The 20,393-nt window shown below is 44.3% G+C and overlaps 1 protein-coding gene across 1 annotated transcript in view; it reads left to right on the plus strand.

Moving 5' to 3' along the window:
* The window catches only part of lrp2a (low density lipoprotein receptor-related protein 2a), a 522,167-nt gene that overhangs the window by 174,729 nt on the left and 327,045 nt on the right, over positions 1–20,393 (plus strand). The window contains exons 9-11 of the mRNA XM_070873618.1: positions 11,637–11,783; positions 14,718–14,834; positions 15,563–15,691. Of these exons, the coding sequence (XP_070729719.1) occupies positions 11,637–11,783; positions 14,718–14,834; positions 15,563–15,691 (393 nt within the window). The remainder of the gene's footprint in view (positions 1–11,636; positions 11,784–14,717; positions 14,835–15,562; positions 15,692–20,393) is intronic.

Here is a 20,393-nt window from a genome sequence, read left to right on the forward strand (position 1 = left end):
TTCAGTTATAATATAAAAAATATTTTATTCAAAAGTTAACTTTAATAAAAAATATTCTTGTATCAAACTTTATAGTTTTCACTTGAGATTACTTACAAACTTTTAACCTTATAAATTTACAGAACTGACAAAAAACTTTTAACTTGAGAACAGTACCAACATCATCATCATCAGTCCCTCGGAATCAAGGAAGACTTGCTTCCACTCCTGAAGTGAGTTCTTTAGTGGCTGAACAGTCCAATATGAGAGCCACAGACTCTGTCACAGGTGGGACAGATAGTCGTTGAGGGAAGGGGTAGGTGGGACTGGTTTGCCGCACGTTCTTTCCACTGCCTGCACTTGATTTCTGCATGCTCTTGGCGTTGAGACTCGAGGTGCTCAGCGCCCTAATGGATGCACTTCCTCCACTTAGGGCGATCTAATGCCAGGGACTCCGAGGTGCCAATGGGGATGTCGCACTTTATCAGGGAGGCTTTGAGGGTGTCCTTGTCGTGTTTCCGCTGCCCACCTTTGGCTCATTTGTCGTGAAGGAGTTCCGAATAGAGCACTTGTTTTGGGAGTCTCGTGTCTGGCATGCGAATTATGTGGCTTACCCAGCGGAGCTGATCAAGTGTGGTCAGTGCTTCAATGCTGGGGATGTTAGCCTGGACGAGGACGCTGATGTTGGTGCGCCTGTCCTCCTAGGGGATTTGTAGGATCTTGCGGAGACATCGTTGGTGATATTTCTCCAGCAACTTTGGGTGTCTGCTGTACATGGTCCATGTCTCTGAGCCATACAGGCGGGCAGGTGTTACTATAGCCCTGTAGACCATGAGCTTGGTAGCAGTTTTGAGAGCCTGGTCTTCAAACACACTTTTCCTCAGGTGGTCGAAGGCTACACTAGAGGCGGTGTTGGATCTTGTCGTCGATGCCTGCCCCTAACAACAACAATAAGAAGAATAACAGCAGCAATGAAAGGCTGCACTCATCTCTCCTCCACTTTATTCTAAGACTGCGCGCTACGCTTGCTCTTGGTGACTCCACCACCCCTGCCTGCAGGCGGTGGCGAAGCATTTCTCTGGTTGGTACCAAGCTTATTCTTTCAAACATCTTGGGTAATGTGCACTTCTTGATGATTGGGAGGGAGGCGGGGGAATGGGGAGGGACCGGGGGAGGGGAAGCAGCTGGTTATGTGGAAGGCCCGGCTTGCGCCTCTCCAGAGACGGGTCTGGGGATTGGAGTGGAAGTGGCAGGTGATTCTATCAATGGACGCGGGGTCTGGGCATGTTCCCTTATTGCAGCAGCTAACTCTGACACTCCCTCCCTCAGGTGCCCTGACAGCGTGTCACCTACCTGCAACATTCCCGTTCTCATGTTCGCCGACAGTGTCTCAGCTCCTTGTGACATGCCCTCCCTCATGTTGAGCAACAGTGTGTCAACAACCTGCAACATTCCCTTCCTCAAGTGCCCAGACAGTGTCTCAACTACCTATAACATTCCCTCCCTCACGTGCAGACATTGTATCAGCTACCAGAGACATTCCCTCCTTCATGTTCGCGGACAGTGTTCCCATTTCACGTAAGGGTGTTGTTACGTCTCCCGACAGTCCCGATACCTCATAATCCACCTCACTGATGGTGTCCAGGAGCATAAGGTCACTGCTCTCCACATTCATTGCTATCATCTGAACCACATCTGTTAGACCCTGCACCTGAAGAGAGCGCTGTCAAGCTCTCCTTCCCCTCCTCACCATGTGTGTGACTCTTTGCATCCCTCTGGGACCCGCAGCCTCAGACGTTGGGGCTCTGGGTGTGCCTTGCTGCATCCTAATGGGACCCGCAGCCTTGGACGGTGGGGCCCTGAGTGTGCCTCGCTGCATCCCATTGAGACCTGCAGCCTCGGACAGTTAGGCCCTGGGCGTGCCTTGTTGCACCCCACTGCGACCTACAGCCTCTGACGGTGGGGCCCTGAATGTATCTCTCTGCACCCCACTGGGACCTGCAGCTTTGGACAGTGGGGCCCTGGGTGTGTCTCACTGCACCCCACTGGAATCCCCAGCTCGGACTGTGGAAACCATGAAATGTCCCAGCAACACTTGTACCACTCAGGAAAGGGTCTGGCACATCACAGGATGGCAACTGCACCTCCTCCAAAGTGAGTATAACAGTGGGGGCTTCATCCATCACCTCCCCCTCATCTCCATGCTCTTGATCTGGAAAGTGGGATTGGAAGATGTTCTCCTCTTCAGGCTTGTCCGTGTCTGAATAATCTTCTGCATCATCAAGATTAGCTTCAAGTTCTGCAAAGTTATAACAGAACAGTCAAATGGTTAGCAGCAGAGGAGGGGGCAGGGTGGGTGACATGATTAGGCTCAAAAGCATAGGCAGCAGGCTGATTTGAAGGACCACAATGAATGAAAGCAGATTGCATCAACCGAAGACGTAGCTGACCGAGACATCCCCATGAACGGAAGCATGGCTAGCCCGCACAATACATAACATTTAGCAAAGCCAGACAGTGGACTTTGCAGGACTTACCCTCTCCCTCAAGTGTGGGCCCAGCTTGTGCAGTCTCTTCTAAGAGTGTCAGTGGGTGCAGATTTGTCGGGCCTCCTCCTGTTTGAGTCCTTGCCCATTTGTTGTGTGCCATCTTCCTCTGCAAAGATGAAAATATGACTTTTTAGAGAGGGTGTTATGATATATTCACAGAGCACAGCACACACAGCTTCCTAACATGGCAGGCAGCTCTCTCGGAAGTCTCCGGAAATCTGCCTGGTTCTGTTTATTATTAACCCTGCACTTGCAGTACACAATATGTCCACATCCACAGTGTGGAGCTACAAACATTACAAGCTTACAGACATTACACTTCTCCCTCCTTAATGAAGAAGCCATCATAACAAAAATCATACATAACTTTCATGTTTATATATAACACAGGATATAAACTTATTTTTTTCCATATTTACAAATTTAACTTTACCACTTGTTTTCTGTTTCGAAGAGGATACCTTCGCTCTCGAACAGAACCTTTCAAACATGGTGTCGAATCTAAACTCATTCGAGGCTCATCCTGAGGAACATTTTCCTCCATGGAATTTCCTTGATTTTCTTTTGAATTCACTCTAACTTCAGGCTCTTTGTTTTCCTGACTCGGACTCAGACTTTCATTCTGATTCTCTCCTGGATTTGTTTCCAGTACATTGGATTTAGGATTTGCTACTGGTGTATCAAAACTATCTGATGAGTCAGAAATAATTGAATCATTCCCACCTTCAACTCCTTCCATGTCTGTAGGTAAAATATGATCAATATGAACAAAGCTAACCTGTCCATTATCAAACATCTTTACCAAATATGTGCGAGGACCACATATCTTCACCACTCTTCCTGGTAACCACTTTAACCATTTATGGTGATGGTTCTTCACTCTCACCTTCTGGTTTAATTTCACACTTCTCTCTTTTACTCTACCTTTATCATGATTCTCTTTCTGTCTTAATTGTGTCTCTTCTACGGACTGTGCCAAATTTGGCTTTAACAACGAGAATCTGGTTCGTGGCTGTCGTTTGAGAAACAACTCTGCTGGTGTTCTACCATTAGTTGTATGAGGAGTATTTCAATATGTAATCAAAAAATTAGCCAATGTGTGATCCAATGACAACTGTCGTTTCCTTGGATTTGGATCTAACATTTGTTTTATGAGGGCACGTTTTACAATTTATACAGTGGGCTCTGCTGCACCATTCGAAGCAGGATGGTATGTTTCACACCATTTTTGCTTGTGAATTGTGCAAATTCTTCTGAATGAAATTGTGGTTCTAACTCAGCAAAATCAATATGTAGCCTTTGCCACACGCTGGGAGGGCATTTCCATGGCTGTAATGGTACTGGTGGTGGTTGCTTGCTTACCGATTGACATGTCGTACACTGACTCATGATGTATTCTATATCTTTATCAAGACCTGGTCACCGTAAATAACTGCATGCAAAACTCTTGGTCAAGCACATTCCCAGGTGCTGGTCATGGAGGTCTCCTAATAATTTGGACCTGAATTTATTTGGTATAACCACTCTTGCACCCCACATGATACAATCTTTATCGACTGATAATTCATTCCTACGAATGAAGAATGGATGTGTATCTTTGTCTGTTACCTGGCTTGGCCATCCATTTGTAATATACTCCTACACCTTTGACATCACTGGGTCACATTTGGTTGCTCTACCAATCTCTTCAGCTGTGACTGGCAGTTCATCAACGTATGAAAAGTAAAACACTTCTTCCCTATCGGGTGTCACTTGTGATGGGGAAGGCAATCTAGACATTGCATCAGCATTACTGTGATCAGCTGATCGTCTGTATTCAATATCATATGTATATGCTGACAAAATCAAAGCCCATCTCTGCATTCGGGCTGCAGCTAATGTTGGAACTGGGGACTTTGGATGGAGGATTGCTGTTAAGGGCTTATGATCCATAACGATGGTAAACTTATGACCATACAAGTATTTGTGAAACTTCTTGACCCCAAAAATTAATGCCAAAGCTTCCCTTTCAATTTGCGCATAATTATTCTCACTGGCAGTGAGTGCGTGAAGCAAAATCAATTGGTGTCTCCTCCCCACTAAATACATGAGAGATTACTGCCCCAACTCCATATGGAGAGGCATCACATGCGAGCTTAATCTCCTTAGATATGTCATAGTGAACTAACATGGTGCTCTCTACCAATTTGCTTTTACACTCCTTGAATGCTGTATCGCATTCTTTTGACCACTTCCAATGGACCTGTTTTTTCAAAAGTTCATTCAGTGGATGTAATACTGTAGCCAAATTTGGTAGGAACTTCCCATAATAGTTCAAAAGACCCAAGAATGAACTAAGTTCAGTGACATTCCTGGGAATGGGTGCATTTCTGATCGCATCCAATTTTTCCATGGTTGGATATAAATCATCTTTGTCTACTCTGTACCCTAAGTACTCCACTGAGTTTTTAAATAACTCACACTTATGAGCAGTACTCGTACTCTGTGCTTCTCTAGCCGTTTGAGGACTTCATTCAATATGTTATTATGAATTTGCCCATTTGGTGCTGAAATTAGTATGTCATCCAAATAACATACTACCCCTTCAATACCTTGCAAAATCTGGTTCATCACCCCTTGGAATATGGCAGGAGCAGAAGACACTCCAAATGGTAGCCTATTAAATTGATACAAGCCTAGATGAGCATTTATTGTCAAACATGACTTGACTCCTCATCTAGTTCAAGCTGTAAGTAGGTATTCGTAAGATCCAGTTTTGAGAAGATCTGACCACCTGTCAGTGTTGTGAACAAATCTTCTATATTCAGCAATGTATTGGGGACATTACCCTCTAGAACCTGGTTTACAGTTACTTTATAATCACCACACAACCTTACCTTACCATCGGACTTAGGTACAACAACAATGGGTGTAGCCCAATTACATCGATCTATCTTACAAATAATGTTCTCAGTCTCTCGTCTTTTTAGTTCTTGCTCAACTTTCTCCTTGAGTGCATATGATATGGAACGTGGCTTGCAGTAAACCGATCTAGCATCCTTCTGTACCCTGACACTCACCTTGAAGCCTTGGATCGGACTGCCCGTTTCACAGAACGCCTTCGGATACTTTTTGATAACCTCATCTGTTGATGAAAATCTCGCTTCCACACAGAAAATCTTACTCCAATCCAGTTTCAGTGAGCTCAACCAATTTCTTCTGAGTAAGGCAGACTTGTCTCCTTTCACTTCTATTGGAGGCAAGTTCTGAAATTGATCTTTATATTTCACCGGTACGGTGATACGGCCTACTACAGGAATTTTCTCTCCCGAGTAGCCTTGCAGCTCTATCTTTGATTTCTCCAGTTGAAAATCACTAAATTTGTTGCGATATAGTGACTCCGGTACTACACTCACGGATGCACCCGTGTCAATTTCCATTGGTATCTTGAATCCTGCAACATCTCTGTGGATTTTGATGCTTTCCAAATCGCTGTCCGTTAACCTCGTGCTCCTGATGATGTGTAACTCTAACATCTCCTCGTCCTGTTGTTGTTGTTCTTCCATGCTATGTAGTCTCTTTGGATTTCTACTCATAGATTTGAACGCTGGACTCATAACTTTAAAAGCTGGTTTACCCTTCAGTCGGCATGCCTTCGCAAGATGGCCAGTCTTTCTGCAGAAGAAACACTCTGCCTTCACATATGAACAACTTTGAGCAATGTGTTTTCTTAGGCACCTATAGCATGACTTTGACGCTCTTTTACAATTTCCAGTTTCTGAGACTTTCGACCTCGCTGTCTGACAAGCAATCTCAAAAGTCAAGTCATCCGTTGTCAATAACTTCCTTCTGATCGCATCATTTTTCACCCCACAACCAAAATGATACTGTAATGCTCAGTTTTGAAAGTTTCCAAAATTACAGTGCATCGATAGCTTTTTTAATGCTACGATGTAATCACTGATACTTCCAGCAGTCTTTTGGTTCCGAATCCCGAAATGATAGTTTTCAGCAATTTCTAACGGTTTGGGGTTATAGTGCTACTCCAGCTTTGTTAAAATCTCTAAGTGTTGTGTCCTTTAGCTCGTCAGCCACAAACAGATTTATAAGAGTGTCATATAATGCCGGACCTGCCTCCGATAAGTAGGTCGCTCTCTTATGTTCCAACACAGCCCGGTTCTGGACTGCATTGTCTGGAACTTCAGTTATGTTATTTGCAATGAAATACATTTCTAGCCAATCCACATATGCTTTAAAATGTTCCCGGTCGTATCTATATTCCCCCAAATGTCCCAATACACCTGCGGGTGGTGCCATTTTAAATCTAGCTGTTCACACCGTGTGCTGTATTTTACCTCAATTTTGTAGCTTTTTTCTAAAGATAGAAGCTTCCAAAGTCTCTGTCGGCTGGCTGAATCCTTCAACAAAATTTAAGCTTTAAATCATCTGAAAAATCCCATCTCTGTCGCCAAATGTGATATATTCACAGAGCACAGCACACACAGCTTCCTAACATGGCAGGCAGCTCTCTCGGAATCTCCAGAAATCTGCCTGGTTCTGTTTATTATTAACCCTGCACTTGCAGTACATAATACGTCCACATCCACAGTGTGGAGCTACAAACATTACAAGCTTACAGACATTACAGGTGTCTTTCTGCTAGGTGGGCCATATACAGCTGGTCACATTTACAATTGTAATTCCATTGAATAAATGAAAATATTATTTATACTAATTACTTGACCAAGTTCCTGCCACTTTTTGCACTGGCCTCCAGACCTCGGGGTGGTCACCATTGCACAGTAATCTTCTGCAAGTTGGTTCCAGCATTTCTTCTTTCCTTTTGGTGAAACTTTTATGTGACCTCTGCTGGTGTCCAGCTCATGTCATCTGTTCTCAACTAGTGCCTCCACTTCATCCTATAAGAAATTCTTGATCCTTGAGCTGCATTGCATCTTGTATTGCAGCTCCAATTTTTGCAAAGATAATTAAAGTTCTCACACATAACTGGCTCTTTAAAAATGGCCGAATGCAGACTGGGAGCTGTACTGAGCATGCGCACCCATAGCAATCACGTCAAAAATGTCCTTTCTTTTCCCGCGTATGCGCAGAAGGCAGGGGAGGGCATCGTTTTTTCGGTGCAGACATTAGGCTCCAGCCCCCCCAAAGCTACAGGTAAGGCTGGATGGTGCCAATTTCAAAAAATAGATCGGGGAAACTTGCTACTTATTTTTTGGGAGTTGTTGGGGCCAAAATAAAAGGTATAACTCACCAAAAAACGGCACTGGGGAAAATTGAGCTCATAATCTTCAGGATTGTACTTTTGAAAATTCTAACACGAACTGACTTGAGTGAAAGAGAAATTAAAATAGAAAATGCTTGAAACACTCAGCAGGTTAGGCATCATCTGTGGAGAGGGAAACAGAATTAAAGTTTCAGGTTGGTGACCTTTCATCAGAACTGCGTACTCCGACTCGCTGTCCAAAGACTGGTGAGATGCCAGAGATATCCCTCGCCCTCAACCAGTTTCCTACTTCCCTACCCTCCCTATCTACTTCCTTCAAATAGGTTTTATTTGCTTCTAAAATTTAATGTAAAAAATATTAGAATGAGGAAAGTCTTATCACAGTGCCACATACAGGAGTGACGGGTATTATAGATACGTATAATGGCCTGTAATTTGTGGTAAGCGGCGAAGCAAAGGCATTTGCCACTGGCCCCAAAGAAAGCTGCCCACAAAGATGTCGCAATCACTGTGGCGAGAAGTTTGCCTTTTTTGATGTGCAGTTGAGATCAGTGCAATGGGAATTCCCTAGTGCGATGCTGCTGTGATGTCAACAAACTGCCTAAGTAGTCAATCAGAGTGCAGAATTCTCAGACGGAACCGGGAAGTAAAGAAACTCCTTTTATTCTGACTTTTTAAAAAGAGAGCGAAACAAAGATCGTGGCTCTTGCATTGGGAAAAATATAAACCTGGGCAGGACTGGAACCGATGTCGGAGGGGGAGTGTTTGCTAGTGCTGTTGGGGAGGGTTTATGGCAGGGGGATGGGAATCTATGCAGGGAGACAGAGGGAAGTAAAATGGGGGCAGAAGCAAAAGGTAGAAAGGAGATAAGTAAAAGTGGAGGGCAGAGAAATCAAAGGCAAAAGTCAAAAAGGGCCACATTGTAACATAATTCTAAAAGGACAAAGAGTGTTAAAAAAAACAAGCCGGAAGGTTCTGTGTCTCAATGCGAGGAGCATTCATAATAAGGTGGATGAATTAACTGCGCAGACAGATGATAACGAATATCATGTAATTGGGATTACGGAGACATGGCTCCAGGGTGACCAAGGCTGGGAACTCAACATCCAGGGGTATTCAATATTCAGGAAGGACAGACAGAAAGGAAAAGGAGGTGGGGTAGCGTTGCTGGTTAAAGAGGAGATTCATGCAATAGTAAGGAAGGACATTAGCATGGATGATATGGAATCTGTATGGGTAAAGCTGCGCAACACCAAAGGGCAGAAAACGCTAGTGGGAGTTGTGTACAGACTAACAGAGTAGTGTTGGGGATGGCATCAAACAGGAAATTAGGGATGCATGCAATAAAGGTACAGCAGTTATCATGGGCGACTTTAATTTACATATAGATTGGGCTAACCCAAACTGGTAGCAATACGGTGGAGGAGGATTTCCTGGAGTGTATAAGGGATGGTTTTCTATACCAATATGTCGAGGAACCAACTAGAGAGCTGGCCATCCTAGACTGGGTATTGTGTGACGAGAGAGGATTAATTAGCAATCGTGTTGTGCAAGGCCCCTTGGGGAAAAGTGACCATAATATGGTAGAATTCTTCATTAAGATGGAGAGTGACACAGCTAAGTCAGAGACTAGGATCCTAAACTTAAAGAAAGGTAACTTCGATGGAATGAGACGTGAATTGGCTAGGATAGACTGGCGAATGATACTTAAAGGGTTGACGGTGGATAGGCAATGGCACACATTTAGAGATCGCATGGATGAACTTTAACAATTGTACATCCATGATTTTAGGGTTAGATAAAAATAAAACAGGGAAGGTGGCTCAACCGTGGCTAGTGTTAAATCCAAGAAGAGGCATATAAATTGGCCAGAAAACGCAGCAAACCTGAGGACTGGGAGAAATTTAGAATTCATCAAAAGAGGACAAATTGTTTAATTAGGAGAGGGAAAATAGAGTATGAGAGGAAGCTTGCTGGGAACATAAAAACTGACTGCAAAAGCTTCTATAGATATGTGAAGAGAAAAAGATTAGTGAAGACAAATGTATATCCCTTGCAGTCAGAATCAGGTGAATTTATAATGGGGAATAAAGAAATGGCAGACTAGCTGAACACATATTTTGGTTCTGTCTTCACTAAGGAAAACACAAATAACCTTCCGGAAATACTAGATGATCGAGGGTCTAGCGAGAAGGAGGAACTGAAGGAAATACTTATTGGTCAGGAAATTGTGTTAGGGAAATTGATGGGATTGAAGGCCGATAAATCCCCGGGGCCTGATAGTCTGCATCCCAGAGTACTTAAGGAAGTAGCCCTAGAAATAGTGGATGCATTGGTGATCATTTCCCAACATCCAGAACCAGGGGACATAGTCTTAAGGATAAGGGGTAAGCCATTTAGGACTGAGATGAGGAGAGATGCCTTCACTCAGAGAGTAGTTAACCTGTGGAATTCTCTACCGCAGAGAGTTGCTGATGTCAGTTCATTGGATATATTCAAGAGGGAGTTAGATATGGCCCTTACGGCTCAAGGGATCAAGGGGTATGGAGAGAAAGCAGGAAAGGGGTACTGAGGTGAATGATCTTCAGCTATGATCTTATTAAATGGTGGTGCAGGCTCGAAGGGCCGAATGGCCTACTCCTGCACCTATTTTCTATGTTTCTAAGTATGGCGTTGGACTCTCCACCATCTATGATATCAGAAAACAGAAAGAACAGCTCATGAAATTTTATGTGGAAAGTGATTTTCATAAGGAAATGAGTAAGAGAAAAAGTATGCATAAGTCGAAATTTAATGATTTGGATCAAGCAGTGATGGAATGGTGGCGACAGAGGCGAAGTGAAAAGGTTCGTTTGTCTGGCCCAATGGTGATGCAACAAGCTAAAATATTCCATGCACAACTGGGGATTGAAACTCCATGCGAGTACTCTTCTGGTTGGCTAGCCAAATTTAAAAGGCGTCACGGCATCAGATAACAAAGTATGTGGTGAGAAAACCTCAGCAGATCATGAGGCAGCTGAAAATTATATTATGAGTTCATCAAACTAATTGCTGATGAAAATCTTTCACCTGAGCAAATGTACAATGATGAAGAGACAGCACTGTTTTGTGCTACGTACCGCGAAAGACATTAGCAGCAGAAGAAACACAGCCAACAGGTGTAAAAGACACCAAGGATAGGTTGACTGTGCTTGCTGCTGCAAATGCGGCTGGGACACAAGTGTAAGCTTATGGTCATTGGGAGAAGCCAGCGTCCAAGATGTTTCAAGGGTTTGAGAGTATTGTCAATAAGAAAGCATGGGTAACCAGAGTAATCTTGCTGAACTGGTTTGAGAAGAGTTTTGTCCCTCAGGCGCATGCTCATTGCACGGAAACCGGTCTTGAGGAAAACTGCAAAATATACTTGCTGCTAGATAATTGCTCAGCCCATCCTGGTAAAGGGTAATGTCCATGGAATCTACTTACCTCCCAATGTTATATCACTGATACAGCCAATGGACCAAGGAATTTTGAGATCGATAAAGTGTCTCCACAAAAATGATTTTGAGGTGTTTGCTTAATGCTGTGAACACAGGCATGGGAATAAAAGTATTCTCAAATGCTTTCTTTATCGAGGATGCCATATGGGCAGCTGCGGATGTATGGAACTTGGTAACTACAGACACGTTAGGACAATGCTTGGCATCGGTCCCGAGGGTTGCGGATTTTAGGCGCTGTACCTATATCATTATTTTCATTGCATTTGAGTTTTAGTTTTTCAGGCTTTGCCTAATGTGCGCAATGGTATTTTCAGGTAGTTCAAAGGTTTGCTTAAAGCAATGTATGTTTCATGCTGTGCTCCTACAGACTTTAAAAATACATTTCTGTTTTCATTTTCCGACCAGAAAGGAGGGAACAGGAGAGCTGCTCACCAGGAAAATGGACTTGTCCGAGCTCCCGACACTGTATCTCTATCCACAATCTATGTGATCGGATCGAGGACTGTTCTTTTGGTGAAGATGAAACAAATGCCACAGCAATCAACAACTGCAGTGAGTAGTCTGAAGATTGGGGGGGAAATTTTTGTCCTTGCTGTCTGGGCAGTAGTCTGACAGACCAGACTGCCCACCCATTGTAGAGCCCATCTGACTTTCTTTCCAGAGATCAAAGGAATGAAAATCAGGCGGGTTCTATAACGGGCAGGTGATCCACTTTGTCAGATTACTGCACATCTGACAAAGATAAAGAGCTTTTGTCCTTGTTACTCTACTGACTACAGATTGCTGCTACCCATTATTATGACTGATCCATTTAGGAGTCCAAAACCCATTTTATATCTTCATTTCAAAGGGAGGTCTCTACACAACAACAACAACTTGTATTTATATAGCATCTTTAACGTAGTGAAACGTTCCAAGGTGCTTCACAGGAGTATTATATGAGAAAGAATTTGACACCGAGCCACATAAGTAGAAATTAGAGCAGGTGACCAAAAGCTTGGTCAAAGAGGTAGGTTTTAAGGAGCGCATTGAAGGAGGAAGGAGAGGTGGAGAAGTTTGGGCAGGGAGATCCAGAGCTTGGGGCCAAGGCAACAGAAGGCATGGTCACCAATGATTCACTGATTATAATCAGGCTTACTCAAGAAGGCAGAATTAGAGGAGCGCAGATCTCTCAGGGGTTTGTTGGGCTGGAGGAGATTACAGAGATAGGGAGGGGCAAGGCATGGAGGGATTTGAAAATAAGGATGAGAATTTTGAAATCGAGACATTAGTTAACCAGAAACCAATGAAGGTCAACAAGCATAGGGGTGATGGGTGAGCGGGACTTGGTGCGAGTTAGGGGACGGGCAGCTGGAATGACATGTGCTAGAAGGTCTTGCCCCCTTCCCATTGGTCAGTCAAACCTGATAAATGTGGAGTCCTGTGCTTATCATTAAGTCATTGGGGAATGGCTTTACCTCTAGCATGGCAGACTCTGGGCTGGATTTTCGAGTGTTTGCGACCGGGTTTTCACCGCAATTTGAACCTCCGTGGCAAAAGCCTGGGCGAGATCCTCGGCTCCTTGTTTGTGGTAGTGATGGGATGTACCACCGGGAAGAGCTGTGCCGGACGTGTAATGACGCGGATTGCGTTACTGTCCGAGTTTCGGCACTCTCCTGACTCATACGCCGTGCCCAGAAGAGCAACAGGTAAAACCTGTTGGTGCAACCCTGCCAGCAGCAGTAAGTTAGAAAACCTGCAAAAAAGGAAAGTTTTTTTATTTTTTTATTCTTTGCAGCGATTAGTTACTTAAAGGTCTTCGTAATGCTTTTGGAATGATTTTTTGAATTTTTTTTCCCCGTTCAAGGCCTCTCTCGCAGCGCGAACGACCCCACACTAAAGTTGACGAAACTCGCGTTTTGCACCGTGAATAATCGTGGAGCACCCTTCTTTGTGATGCACCCCTGGTGCAGACCCCAAAGGCTGAAAGTTAGGCCTAAAATCGATTAGCGCAGAGAAAACGGTAATGTTCACGTATCGCTACCGTTTTCGCCCCAAATCCCCAAAATCCAGCCCAAATCTGTGTCTACAATTTTATGGCATTTTTGATTTTTTTCACAAAAATGTGGAGATGGAACATCTTTATATTCCATTATGTATTACCTAAGCAGTTTGAGTCAGTGATGATGGCTTCTCAGACTGGTAGGGGAATGTCTGTAGTAGCAACATGGTCTTTTCTGAGGTCATCACTCAGTACTGGCACGGACATGATGGGCCAAATGGCCTCCTTCTGTGTTGTAATTTTTCTATGATTCTTTGACCTTTTATGGTTTTAATTGCTTTATGGCCTTTTGTTCAGAAGATTTTTTATGCCCAAATTATCTGGGGACTTCCATAGCCAAAAGCAGAGGTGTTGATTTGATTTAGCTCCACTTTACAGCCATTTCTCAGCATTCAGTTCCACTGCAGACATCTATTTTGTGTGGACAGCTTTTAAGCTAAACTCAATTAATTAAAAGAAAAGAAAGACCTGCATTTATATAGCACTTTTCATGACCACCGGATATCCCAAAGGGCTTTACAGCCAATTAAGTACTTTTTTATGTGTATTCCCTGTTGTAATTAGACAAATTTAAGGCAATTCCTCTATTAATCTCATAGGCACCCTTTGGGCAATTTACAGGGCGCTGATCCTGCAATTCAGAGGTAAAATCTCTGTCCATGAGCAATTGACCAAGGTTCCAGTTTGTGTTGACATAGCTGATCAGAGGTGGAACAGTGGTGGAGGGCTACATTTAAATGTAGGGTTAGGGAGGGATAGATCAGTGGAGCTTCTGCTCCTAATTGTTGTAGAGTGACCCCTCTGGAATGTCAGTGAAGACATTATTGGTTTTGGTTGTGCTGTCCTCCACAATGGAATAGCCTGCGGATACTCACTCACTCATCTGTGAAGAATGGCCACTGGGTGAGTTACCAGAGGGTGACTGCTACTTATGGAACTACACTCCAGTAAGTAATGCCTTCAGGAGAAGAGAAGAGGGTCAGAGAGGAAATTGGATAAACAATGAGATAAAATGATTTTAATACAGATTGCCTAATGTCTGATAAAATTCTCTGCCCAAAAATAGTCTGCTCATTATTACTTTAAAACTAAAATGGCAAGGTATAGAATAAATCCATTGTTCAAGGTTGGCTCTCACATTGGCACATTTTATGTGTGGTATTTTCTTCTAGATGTTAATCCTTAGTCCATGAGAAATGTAGTCGGTACTGGTGCAAAGGTGTATACCATTTCCTGCCAGTACAAAGTAGTAGTCGCCAGTGTTAAGAGAACTTGAGTTTTCAAAATAAACGTAAAACATAAGATTTGCCATTAGTTTTATTTCAATTGCTAAAATGTTGCCGGGAGAGATAAGGAAATCAAATCAGCTGATGTATATTACCAAAATGCTTTTATTGTATTGTAAGTATCCCTTAAATCCTATTATGTATTTATTTTCTTTTTAGGTGTAATTAACTGTGCTGCTTTAAGCTGTGAATATCGCTGTCATGTTTCCCCAACTGGTGGGGTCTGTTATTGCCCATTAGGATATGTAGTGAGCACTGACGGTCGCTCCTGTGTTGGTGAGTATTCCAAGAAATCTATTGTTGTTGTAATTTTGTCTGACATTGATGGTACTGTAAGTGAGGGTGCAGGGAAAAATATATATATTTTTAAAAATACAGGAATTGTAAACCTGTGGGCAGACCATCTGATATAAATGGAAGTGAGTTTTGATACTGATCTTGCAGGATCAGGAGGTGGTCACTTTATTACCGTGAACTGGGCGGGTGCCCATACCACATGGAGCATATCTTGGGGTCCATCAATGGGTGAAGCCTGCAAAATGTGGCTAAGGAGGGCTGAATATGGGGCAGGAGGTGTGTGGGGAAGAAGTGCTATATGGCCCATCAGCCCCTTTTATAGTTGGCTAAAAAACAGACTAAGTTCTTACATTTGTGGGAGGTTCAGGCTACAACACACAAATGAACATTCATGTGGATCCCATTTTAGCCGGATGGTGGTCTGATATGCTGGCTCTTACTCAGCATTCAGCCCTCTGCTCTTCTCCCAGGACAGGGCCAAGGAAACTCCTAGCTGGGAATTCCCTCCCTGGCACACACTCTGTTACAACACTGTCCTTGTTTGGAGTGGCAAGGCCTCACCTGGAGTGGCAGGTACTGGCCTAATTCATGGTCCTCCCACTGTACTCCCACCACACTTGCGATGAAAGTGCACCAGAAGAGCCACAGATTTTCGATACCACTGCATTTGTAAATATTCAATTATTCTCTGTTTTCTCTTGATTTAGATTTTAATGAATGTAATGTTTGGGGAGCCTGTGACCAGCTGTGTGAAGATCGATTTGGAAGCCATGCATGTTCCTGTGTGCAGGGCTATATCTTAGAGCATCACAAGCACTGTCGAGCAAACGCCTCCTGTAAGTTTTGAGCATCCAGCTTCTTATTTATTCTCTTATTCAAGACTTGCCCCTTTAGGTGTCAATCAGAACAAGGCATCTTTCACAACCAATGAAGTACTTTTGAAGTGTAGTTACTGTTGTAGTGTATGAAAATGCAGTAATTTGTACATAGCAAGGTTCCACAAATAAATTGATTATAAAAGCCTAGGTAATCTGTTTTAGTGATGTTGGTTGAGGGATAAGTGATGTTCAGGGAGAAATCCCCTGTTCTTCTTCGAATAATGCCATGAGATCTTTTTAGTCCAAGACTGGGTCGGATGTATTGTTCGAAAGATGGCATCTCTGACAGTACTGCACTGGAGTGTAAGCATAGATTAAGCATCTAGTAATTGGAGTGAACGGACATAATGCTCCATAAGTCACACCTTATGGGGGAGTCCTTATATGATGTCTTGTTGCACGACATCAGCAGTCTGCAGTCTATCATACAGCATGTAGTCAAATCCAGGAACGCTGTAGCCGAGCCCTCAACAAAGGTACTCTGATGTTTGCTCTACCTTGGTGGACCACATAGATGGGGACTTTTTCGGCATCATTCATTTCCTGCAGTCTGCTATCCGACAGATCAGTGTCAAAACTAACACAGACTGGTATAATCCTTTTGCGGTGATCACAGACCAGCCGGACATTATAGTGAGCGCCCTTTCTATTGAAGAAAGCTGTTGTCTCATCTTTTGACGCCTCAATGGCTCCACGAGTGCAATCAATAACCTGGTGCACACAAGAGAAGCCAGTTATCTTTATTCTGTACCTGACTTGATGAAAACACTGGATACCAAAGGGGAAAATATAAATTTGAAAAAAAGTATGTAAGCCATAAGAGCAACAATCAAGTGCTTTATAATAGCCATGTGAAAGCTATGATAAAATTAAAGGCCCGGAATTTGCGGAGGGTAATAACTGCGTTCCCTGTCATTATCTCTCTGAAACTGACTGCACTTCACGATGTAGCACATGCACAATTAAATGTGAAAATCCTGAAGTTATGGTCAGCCATCCACTGCTCTGACACTGGCTGCACTGTGGGCCACCCTCCCCCCTGCCCCCCATCACCCCCACCTCACCATCCCATACCCAGCAATCACTGTAATCAATGAAACTGAAGAAAACTTGGGCTTTTCCATGGCAATATCGCTGTTAAGTACCCCTTTAAGCGTTAGACCTTGTTGGATTAAATGTAACTGGGGTTTTAACAGCATATTGATTGCTAAACAAACGTAATGGCCCTGAAAAACTAAATTTCTCCATTTTAATAAACTTAAAAAAATATATATATTTTTTAAAGTTTGTTCATATTTATTTCAAGTTTACTGTTTCCCCATGTGAGAGGCCCAATCTTTGTTTTGCTCTCTAATATTTCTAAAAAGTGGGGATAAAAGCAACAACTTCATTTCCTAGTTCCCTATCGGTGAGAATTCAGCATTGTGATTGGCTACTTAGACAGCTTGTTTACATCATTGCAGTACTATGCACTAGGGAATTCCCTCTACACTACTCTGATCTCACTCGCGTGTTGAAAAAGGCAAACCTCTCATCACAGAGATCAGGAGTTCTTTGTGGGCAGCTTTCTTCGGGGCCAGTGGCGAATGCCTTTGCATCGTCGCTGACTGCAAGTTCCAGGCTATAACCTAGAAATCACATCATACAATAAGTTGTGCAATTTTTCATATAATTCACATAGCTTTGATCGTTAGCATGGGTTTTACTTTGTTTTTGTGTTGGCAGCAACTGGTTCTATTCCAGACTATCAGTTTGCTCAGTGTTGTTGTTTCACATGACAGGAAATGCTTAAAACGGGATGTGTAGTTTGGCTATCCATTTGATGGCCTCCTGAGCTTACCGAGTGGAGAAATGAGTTGCCGCCCACAACAGATCTTAGAGGGCAGGTTGTTGTGATGTGTTCCATGGTCTGTGACTCATGGCTACTGTCGCACATCGGATCGTCCCTCATCTATCACTTGTGGAGCAGGTGGCCGCATCATCCATGCCCTGTGCGGATTTGGTAGAGCGCTGGCCACTGTCTTCGAGGGAGGTCAAAGCCAGGCACCTCTGCTGTTGGGTCAGTGATGAGGTGTTGGTTCTTTATGTTGCAGGAATCCCACGATTCCGTCCATCTGGATAGTGGGTCGATACCAGCTGCGTGAATATAGGCTGCTGTTTCCTAGAATGGCAGGTGTGATTTTAAGCGCTTTCATAGTTCATGAATGGGAAGGTCGGTGTTGCTCATTAATTTTTCCATTTCACGGAGCACAGTGGTGTCGCGGTGAATGGTGGGCGGGGCAATGTGGGACAGCACCAGGAGCCACTCAGTTGGAGTGGACTTGAGCGTCTCTGATACCATCCTCATGACGGCATTTAGCTGCACATCCACTATTTTTGTGAGACGACTGCAGGACCATTAGGCAGAGCAGGCAAGGGCCACTGTTGTGGTGCAAAGTGTTCTGGCTGTGCTGCCCCTTGACCTTCCAGCAAGTTTCCGGACCAGGTTCACCCTGGTTTTTACTTTTTGGCTGGTATTGGTGAGATGAGGCTAACAGGTGAGAGTCCTGTCCGGGGTACCATCCAGGTATTTTGGGCGGGTTCATGGGTAAGTCACCTTCCACAGAATGAAACGTTGAGTTCTTTCCCGGCAGGGTTGTTGTTCAGATAGTATGCCGACCCAACTGTCTTCCCTGGATTGGGGAGGAGGCGCAAGGTCCAGAAGCAGTGTTCCAGTAGGTCCAGGTCGCTTGTTAGCGTTGATGCCTACTGCAGTGATATGTCATCGGCATATGCGAACGTCCGGGATTTGGTGCAGAGCATATCTGCCATATAGATGTTGAAAAAGGCTGGTACGAGCACCGACCCCTGTGGGAGACCATTGTTGCGTGTCTGTGTTCGGCTGGTCTTGTCACCAAAGTAGATGCGGAATGTACAGTTCCTCATTAGGGTATTGATAAGCCTGAGAGTCCTGTGGCATTGGATGATTATTGAAAGCTTCAGTAGCAGACCTTTGTACCAGGCATTGTTGTATGCCGATGACAAGTCTATGAAGGCAGCTCCAGTCTTCAGCTACTTCTGGAGCCCTGCCTCAATGTTAGTAGAGCGTGCAAGAATCTGGTCAGTACAGCTTGTTCTCTCTCTCAAGCCTGCCTGCTCATTTGGGAGGGCGGCTTCTAAAGCCAGTTTTATTCGGTTAAGGATGAGCCATTCATCCACCTTGTAGATCGTAGAACGAAGGGCGATGGGATGGTAGCTTTTGGGATCGTAGGCTGGTTTTCCTGGCTTTAGGATAGCAATGACTTTGGAATGATGCTAAACTTCTGGGATTATCCCAGTGTCTGGATGTTGGAGGTGAGTTGGGAAGCCCCATCTGTCCATTTTGGGCCCTGGTTCTTGAGAAATTCTGGGTAGATGCCATCAATCCTGGCGACCTCAGCAAACTTGGTGGCTGTTAGCGCTGTGTCCACTTCTTCGGTGGTGAAGGTCGCTGAAAAGGTAATGTGACGAGTGACTTTTTGCACAGAGAGCTTAAACATCTTTTTTACTCTGCGTTTGTTTTCGGTGGTAGTCGTTAGCTTTGAGTTTGCTGAATTATATGATGCTCATACAAGGCTGTTCATGTTTCGTGGTGTTTCAGCAAGTTTACCAAAATCTGCCGATGATTATATGGAAATGCCAAGTTTAAATATGAAGAGCTGCAATACAAAAATGTTAAATCCGCATTTACTAAAATGCAGTTCTTGAAGGCTTCCAATATGGAATACTGTGTTTTTACATCTAATAGAATAAACTCTATCAAAAATGGAAAAGTGGGAAAAGAGAAATGAGTTATAAAAATTATACAATGCTTGGAAACCCTGGGCAGGAAATTGCCACCTTCTTTAAGGCTCATTATCGCCACTAGGAGGCTGGGGCCGCCGCGCCCTGTGTTTCCGCCACCCCCGGCACTCCATCCCATTGTCGGGCATGCGCTGACCCCTTACCGTCCTACGAGGAAAATTGCTCTGTGGGAACGTAGGCGCCATCGGGCGGTGCCACTGACAGCTTTGCGCGGCAGGAGGCCGCCAGTGGCTGGGCAGCATGTCCGCCTTTAAAGGGGAGGACGCACCATCGCGGCCGCCATTTTATTTTAATTATTGGCCGACTCTGTAGACAGCCCAACAATGGCAGTCACGGGTTCAGCCGGGCCGCCAACCGGCAGCCCGGCACCCCTTTTTGGGCCGGGCCGCTGGCTGAGCCGAATCCCTCCCTGGTAGCCCAGTGAGCCAATAGGCCTCGCAGTGAGCCAGTAGGCCTCGCAGCGTCCCTTCCCTTTAAGTGAAGGGGATGGACATTACTACATGTCAGCGTGGCGTGGCACGTTCGCTTCTGGCTGATGTCATCAGCATCACGCTGACGTGCTCAGCTTGATGCTGATGACACCACCCATCTTTCGCCCCGCTCCCGACTCGCTTCTGCCCCTTTGCTGTCCCCAATGATTTTGTTCTGGGAAAAGAGGGCAGCTTCCCTCTATTCTGCACCCCATGTATCCCGGTGGTAATTATCCATCTAATTCCAATTATCCGCCCCAAACGGGGCAGAGGGCAATTTCGGCCCTCCTGTGTATTGAACTCCTTCAAATGAATTAAAACAACAGTATTTTCTGGAATAACATTATTTTTGTATGTATTTCCCATTG

This window comes from Pristiophorus japonicus, chromosome 3 (assembly GCF_044704955.1).
Source record: "Pristiophorus japonicus isolate sPriJap1 chromosome 3, sPriJap1.hap1, whole genome shotgun sequence".
NCBI classification, from domain to species: Eukaryota; Metazoa; Chordata; class Chondrichthyes; family Pristiophoridae; genus Pristiophorus; species Pristiophorus japonicus.